The sequence below is a fragment of the Macrobrachium nipponense genome, chromosome 8, assembly GCF_015104395.2.
Source record: "Macrobrachium nipponense isolate FS-2020 chromosome 8, ASM1510439v2, whole genome shotgun sequence".
NCBI classification, from domain to species: domain Eukaryota; kingdom Metazoa; phylum Arthropoda; class Malacostraca; order Decapoda; family Palaemonidae; genus Macrobrachium; species Macrobrachium nipponense.
Window position 1 is genome coordinate 70,359,059 of NC_087203.1, and position 8,139 is coordinate 70,367,197.

The following is an 8,139-nucleotide window of genomic DNA, read 5'->3' on the forward strand; positions in this document are numbered from 1 at the left end:
CTGAATAAGACTGCCACCATTATGGCGATAATAGTTTGGACAATCTCTTCTCTTTCAGGCCAGAGGCGAACAGATACCAAATGAAACTTATTACAACAACGCAATGAACTTCTACAAAGAGAGATTCAGTAAGGTGGTTTTCATCGTCTCGTCAGGGGACCGGAAATATATCCGTAAAACCTTTGAAAATTACACGGATGTGACCTTCGTGCCAGGTACAGAATTTAAAATCTACCAGACTCTGCAGAGGTGAATTTAAATGTGCACTTTCATAGATCGTCGGTTCCCGCTCGAACGAACATTATCAATTCACTTGTATGAATACCAGTCATAACCAATTTGTTGACGAGCAAAGAAGCTTTTACATTATGTAACAGTTCTTGACAACGGCGTCCCGCTTATCCAGTTTGAACTATTTTTAACAAGTAAACTGAGGTTTCTGGTGAAATACAGACTTCGAATATAGCTGAAGACACTTGCCAATTTCTTTTTATAGGAAATCAATTCATCGTTATAATGTTCAAGAAAGTTTCCTCAAATACCAAGAAAACAGAATCAAGGGCAATTTTAGACTACAAAAACAGGCACTTAAATCTTAATAATTCAATATTAATTGTGCGCTGGTGACGCACACACGACCCATGACTGGTTAAAACTGCCTTCATGGGAAGTGAATCTTGCCATTTCTGAATATTTTTCGCCGGTTAGCTACGTCCTATGTTTTGTAGATTTTTCCGTGACTATTTGTATTTTTCTTTTTAAAAGTTAGATCGTCGAGTCCATATAAAATCGAGTATTTTCAGGATCACAGGACACTGTTTTTTCTTAGCGTTTAAAAGCAGCCAATGGCGACACGTAATACCGATCGTTGACAGTCTTGCCTGCGACTTTGTTCCAGTAATAACCTGCTGTCACTTCATATTTATTTTCAAATGAAAACGTTCCGAGCGTATTTTTCGCTTAAATCTACTTGGTTATATTCACTCGCCTTCCACCAGATGAGTATGCAACTGCTCTGTCCTCAATTTTTTGCTCTCTCGTGTAGAATGAAAATGTTCAGAACTTTATCAAAATGTATAGAAAAATTAGAATGCGCTTTTATTGCAATGCATTAGAAAGTTAAAAATGTAATCTTTGGGGAAACCAGAATTCACCAGGATTTTCTTACAATTAATCATATCTACAAAAATGAAAGCTTGGGCGCCTCCATGGAAGGAAATGCTTCAAGGTCACTGCTGACGAAGGGAACGGGTAGAAAACAGTTACAAGTTTTGACCCAAACAGGCCGATAGACAATTCAGACAGACGGAGAAGCCCAGTTCAACAAAAGCGTGTAAAAACAAGGCAAACTAGACCATACTTCATTTGACGGCAGGTTTAAATCAAACCATCCTCACGACCTAGACCATACGTGTGGCGATAGGTAGTACTAAACCAACCATACGTGTGGCGATTAGTATAGTACTAAACCAACCAATGAACTTGAACAGATACTTTTCTCTCTCCAACAGGTGTAAAACGAGAAGAAGACATGGCCATTTTGAACTCCTGCGACCACAGTATCATGACCGTCGGCACATTTGGTTTTTGGACATCCTACCTGGCGGGCGGATACGTAGTTTACCCAGGCGATTTTCACATCCCTAATTATCCGATGCAGAGGGAGAGATACGAGAGAGCCAATGTGGACTTCTTTGTACCAATTTCTCGTTCCTAGTGTCAAGTTTTCTGTGCGAGATCTTGATCCGATTGTTGATTTTTACTTTTGTACTATAGCAGTTTGCGCCTTTCAGCAACTGATGGTGTAGGAAATAAATTAATTTTCTGAAGGCTTCAATTACATTTTTATCACCATCCATACCATAAGCCGAAGAGGATGATCATCGAGTAATAATGATATTTAGACAACAACCGAGCGAAAGAGGCTGCAATAGGGTGGAAGGGTTTTTTGTTGCCGACGTGAGAGGAAGAGGGGCTTTTGGGGATAGTTATTTTATGACTTATGACTACTAAAACTGGCGTCAGTTGGGGGCATACGTTACACTTGCCGACACCACTTATTGCTAAAAATAAACGTGATTCTAGTGGGCAAATGAAAATAAACTAACCACAATAGAGCCCGACCTTGATGATATGGGAAGATTATCTTAATTATTGATACGAGCAGTATATTATGTCAACTCAGTGCTTTACGCGCGTTTTTTTTTTTTTTCTTGGGTCTATTTAAGTAAGTTACAGCTTTAGTTTCACATTCAACATTACCTCTACCAGTTGCCCTAAGATTGTTCATGATCCGTGTCTCATGATGCGAAAAAAAATTACAAAACACTAGAAAATTGTAGCTAAACACAGGAAAGAGATCTACGAAATAAGTTAAACAGAATGGCTTCAAAGAGCCTATACGGCAAAACTAATAAAAGAAAATTGATAATTTTGTAATGCTTAACCCGTTAAAAAAATTTTTGCACACATTTTACAGCTATTTTCAGTAGCATACTCTTAAAATTTTACGAAAATATTAATAAAGGTAGGAAATTCTTTCGCCCAGCAAAAACAAATACTTTTACGAGAGAGCTAACAAAAATATGAAAGGGACTAGGTGCTCTTCATGTCGAAGAAAAAAAACTAGTTTTCAAACTTTCTTGGAGGAATAGCTCGCATTTTATTGTTATCGAGGTCAACCGAGAATGAAAATACTGGGTTTATGCTGAAATATATTCATAGCAAAATCAATAAAAATGGCATGGCACAAGCTCCAATAATATACAATTACCCAAGCACACAAGTGCATTCCAGGCTGATACGTATACACCTGTTGACACATTTTATATTCAAATCTTGCTTTAGTGCGTCGGTAATGACGCTGATTATTTCAGATTCAATCCTTGCTGGTACGTTCAAGGACAGAGTACCTGAACGCAAAACAATTATAGCCTTAGCGCTACGAGTATTATTATTATATTATATAATATTATAAAAGCAGTTAAACCAGACCACTAAGCTTACTTTCAGCTCAGCATTATGAGTAACCAAGGCGCTTATGAAAGTGTTTAGTACGGGTAATTCCCTGGTCATTCTTCTGATACTATACAGTCACTGCGGATTGTTTACGAGTTAAACTTAAAAAACCAAAATAAAACGCTGCAAAATATAATTCACCTATCTAGAGCGATGAAAGCTCTTGTGAGTCAAAGGGCTTTAACCCTTCCAAAAAGGCCTTGTGATATTCTGCAAGTCTTTACCCAACTTGATGGTTTGGCTATATACAGCACGTCATCAGCACCAATCACCTTATGAATCTAATTACCGAGGTAGAAGTGTGTTGTTAAAAAGGAAAAATTTAAACTCAGCCTCAAGCGTTTGTGACTGCTGCCAAGAAAGACCACTGATACAAATGACAATAAAACCAGACGAACTGAAACTGACCAGTGTAACCATTTAACTCTACCAGAAAGACTTCTTTTGCCAACTGCCCTCTCAGTCTCAACAACTACTCACGCGCTTCCTCCTCCTCCACCTACTACTACTTTTTCCTTCAACCACACGCCCCAGCTCCCCCTTGATTTACACATCAATCACATAATCTCACATTCACACAGAAGGCTACCGCTGTCGAACCATCCTAGAGGAATCAGGCATGAAAAGTGAAAATAGAAAAATAAAAATAGAAATTAAATTCATCACAACCCCTACCCAATTCATCACTTTCATCAAGAATCCTACATATGTCTAATACTGACGAGGTACACTATCAACATCAACAATATTCTCAGATGTTACCTTTGTCACACAACCACTTTCCCATTCAAAAGTGCACTTGGCACTAGGAAGCTTCACGAAAACTTCACCACACCTCTGGATGTCTTCAAGTATACTTAAATAACTTGTTACATGGAGCACTCTCAGCACTAACCATCTTTTTCTGAAAGGATATACAAAAACACTATCATGAAAGGGTCCTCATTACTTCGTGCTACTAAACACTTTATAGTGCGCTGGTGACATTCTACAATCCCATCACCAGAAGCTTGATATGCAATTCGATAATGCTTCTCAATGTTCCAAGTCATGCATAACTTATAAAATTGATGAGGTCTGAATGCGGTACTGTTATCTACAATCAATAGAGGTACACAGCCCTTCAAAGACAATACAGGGCATTGAGATTTATCCACACAAAACGAGACAATGATCCATCCAAGCTTCTATCATACACGTAATAACTTGACTCGAAGTTTCTGCAGGCAATATACTTCACCTCGAATCTAGATGGTCTATTAGTGCTTATTAGACATCATATCTTTACAGAGACAACAGGGCAGTACACAAGAACGAAGCCCAGCTGTCATTCAGACCAACAGAGCAACACAATAGATGCCCAAGGAGAGAGCATCGGTGGGAATCTATGGCCAAACTACGCTATGAACAATTTTACTGAGGACGTTTGGATGTTTAACGACGGTACAGTACTTTTGATAATTATAGATTCTAAAATAGTCAAGTTGCTGTTCCGCAGTTGGCCCAAGATAGAAACATCCTTGCTGTTAATATAGGTTTTACATGTTTTTGAATGATTACGTATATTAGATTGTTCCGGATTAGTTAACCTACTACCTGTTCTATGGCTCATGCCCGTGGGATGCACGAAGAGGCTGTTGAAGGTTAGAATAGATTCCCACAGGGGCATAACCCATAGAACAGGTAGTAGGTTATCTAATCCGGAACAATCTAATATACGTAATCATTCAAAAACATGTAAAACCTATATTGAAAGCAAGGATTTTTCTATCTTGGGCGAACTGCAGAACAACAACAACTTGACTATTTTAGAATCTATAATTATCAAAAAGACTGTACCGTCGTTAAACATCGAAACATCCTCTGTAAAATTGTTCATAGCGTAGTTTGGGCAGCTGGTTTGCCTCACATTTTTAATATAAATTAAATCAAATTGAGTATTAATGTTCGCAAATTTTATATATTTTTAGCTTTGAAAATGCCACTTGGAATTCGTCGCGAAACGTCGGTATTGAAATAAACTGTTAAAAGATGATGATGCCTTTCCCTACTACTTCCTTCATGATATATATATTGATATATATATAATATATTATATATTATATATATATATAATATAATATATATATATATATATATATGGGACAAAGATCGGAGTTTTGTGTACTCCAGGTGGCTGATGTACCTAAAAATGAAATTGACCTGATGTACCTAAATAAACTAGTACATGTACAGTAAGTTCCAGAAGTGAAGCGACAAATCTCAGAATTGATCGTACTTCTTTAGAAACTTGTGGGTTGCCAGTTCGTATATTTCATTCCAATTATTGTCATCCTATTTATCTGTTCAAACGTATCAGTGATTAACTGTATAAGCACACAAAGTATTTCCCCAGTGAATGATCAATGTTAGTTCAGTAATTGTTTATTAATAGAAAAAAAAAGAATTTCCCCAAAGAACATCTGCGGCTTCCAAAGTGTGATATGAAGTGTTCACCATAGAGTGGCAGCAGGAACCGTGTGCATAAGCATTGGCCTAATATATGTAAATTAACTTTCTACTTTTATAGCGTTATATCGAAAGTTATTATGATTTCTTTTGATAATGCACAGAGATGTTTAGCATCTGATTAAATGAAATATAAATAAGACAAGTTGGTGTAAAAAAAAAAAAAAAAAAAAAAAAAAAAAAAAAAAAAAAAAAAAAAAAAAAAAACGAAATCCAAGTTTATGTGCGCGTTTAGCGTTGGTTACATGGTTAGGCCTATTTCAAGAATCAAGGAAATATATTTTCCAGCTTGTTAGGTAATAATTTCATGGAATTTCTCGATTGTGCAAATTTTTGCATGCGGAATTGCGCGTTCAGGGTCGCACCAAACAAGTATTTTCGTAGGTTTCCACCTTTTTTTTTTTTTTTTTTTGCCAGTGCATAAGTGAGACTATTCTTGTCCATACGATCCGGAGTGTGAATATGCTTGGCGAGCATTATTTTAATTCGAGTACCCCCTGTTATGCTCTCTCTCTCTCTCTCTCTCTCTCTCTCTCTCTCAGGAAGTTTTTATCTATCAGGAATAACCAGAGGTCTGTTTTAAGAATCGAGCACTAGGCCTATTGGTCATCTCGGGTGCTTCTATATATATAATATATATATATATATATATATATATATAATATATATATATATATATATATATATATATATATGTATGTATATATATATATATATATATATATACTATATATAAATTATATATATTATATATATATATATATATATATATATATATATATATATATATATAGTATATATATATATATATATATACTATATTATATATATAATATTATTATTGTATATATGTATATATATTTAAATATTTCTATATAGTATATATATATAGATATATAATATATAGAGTATATATAGATATATATAATATTAGCTATAGATATATATATCGATATTTTATATATATATAGATAATAGCTTATATATTTGAAATATATATAATAAATCCCCAAAAAAACCCCTATAAATTTTCTGGTTATTTGGCAATGATACTTGACTGGATCGAACTGATTACTGGTTGTCAGTGGAAATATGAATTTGGGTGATATCACTCCCTTATGATACGCCCACTTACGCAAATTCAGTCTTAAATTTCACGGTTGGGATGATTCGAAGATTTGAGGTAATAGGTTGAAGTGAAAAAGGTGGAGTTAGTATTGTGGGTAGAGGTAGAGGTAGAGGTAGAGGGGCGAAGGGGTGGTTGGGGTCGGTCTTCTCCCTACTTAACCAGATGGTGATTTTACGGGTGTTATGGTTGCTTGCGACCGACTTTCTTATTTTTTGTATAGCGAGTCTGTTTCCCAGGTGCAAGGACAGGTCCTGCTGTCGGTGAAGGTTCTATCTTTGCCTAAATAACAGACAGTGGCCCTGCATTGTAAGCCTTGCAATGCCCGGAACTAGGCCTAGTCACCTGAAGGTAGCAGCAGAGGTTAGAGCCTTTCTCGAAGGTGTTTTTCGCTCGCTCCTAGAAGCTAGAATCAGAACTACCAACCACCCCCAACTTCTCCATTGAATCTAGGTGCATTCATGGTTGATTATGTTTAATGTCGCGGAGATTTTCCCTTCACATTCTATTGATACTTGCATGGTTTTATGCATCTTCGCTAAAATAACTGATAATACACTATAATATTAAATATTTGTTTTCACATTGCTCGAAATATACATTGGTAATGTTGGTAATCCCGTGTTGAACGAGAATTTCAAATAGTTTCGTTTCTATAGTTTGAAGTAATTGTTATACTTTAAAATAATTAATATTACCCAAATTTTTTCTTATGATTGTTATAAATATCATAGATTGATATTTGTGCATCATATGTTAGCTTTATTTTGTTTGATAGAGCTTTCACTGTAGGAAAAAAAAAAAAAATTTTCAGCTACGAGTTGTAGTTGCCAGTTAGTGAATTTCGAACGAAATTCTCTGAAATTTGTCGCTTCAGTTTTGGAACTTACTGTACGTGATGCTCAAATCTCATGCGACATGACTTCAATAGATTCCGTTCAAAATTCACTAACTGGCAACCTAGCATGCTCCATATTTATCTATTATTTAATTGCGAAAACGCGATTATGCATACAATAAGGCCATAATATGTTTCATAAGAGTGAAACCTGTCATATATTTCAAAACTGTAAAAAAATGTCATGTGTAACCAAATTTCAGAAAAACTCTTACGAAACATTTTCAAAACATTCGTTCACTTATCGCTGAAGCATTTGACTAAAACGAAGTAGTCACCAAACCTCAGTTCAAATGTTAAACAAAAAACAAAAGAAATTGCCATAACATCAATAATGCTTCCAAAGCAAGCATAAAAGTTGAAATAGTCCTATCTGATTGCTCTTACACCTCAACGCTGAAAAAGATTAAATATGTATATTCAAAAGTAGAATGCGCCACCGATATCAACGTGTGAGGGGAGCAGTGTGACATATCATTAGTGTCGGTGCAACAACAACCACCTGGTGTAACATAAGTAGGTCTACCATGAGTAACGACCATGAAATTATCTTGAAAGCATTTACTTTATATGTGTTAGAGGAATATTT

At 35.6% G+C, this 8,139-nt stretch overlaps 1 protein-coding gene across 6 annotated transcripts in view; it reads left to right on the forward strand.

Annotated features, from left to right (window-relative positions):
- Positions 1-1,837, forward strand: part of LOC135222828 (galactoside alpha-(1,2)-fucosyltransferase 2-like) — an 87,782-nt gene extending 85,945 nt beyond the window's left edge. For 4 of the 6 annotated variants that reach the window (XM_064261148.1, XM_064261144.1, XM_064261147.1 and 1 more), the window contains 2 exons: positions 59-215; positions 1,512-1,837. In XM_064261148.1, coding sequence (XP_064117218.1) covers positions 59-215; positions 1,512-1,717 — 363 coding nt within the window. In that variant the 3' untranslated portion in view covers positions 1,718-1,837. Of the gene's footprint in view, positions 1-58; positions 250-1,511 lie in introns of all 6 variants that reach the window. The other 2 variants (XM_064261146.1, XM_064261149.1) reach the window with 2 other exon arrangements.
- The last annotated feature ends 6,302 nt before the right edge of the window (positions 1,838-8,139 follow it).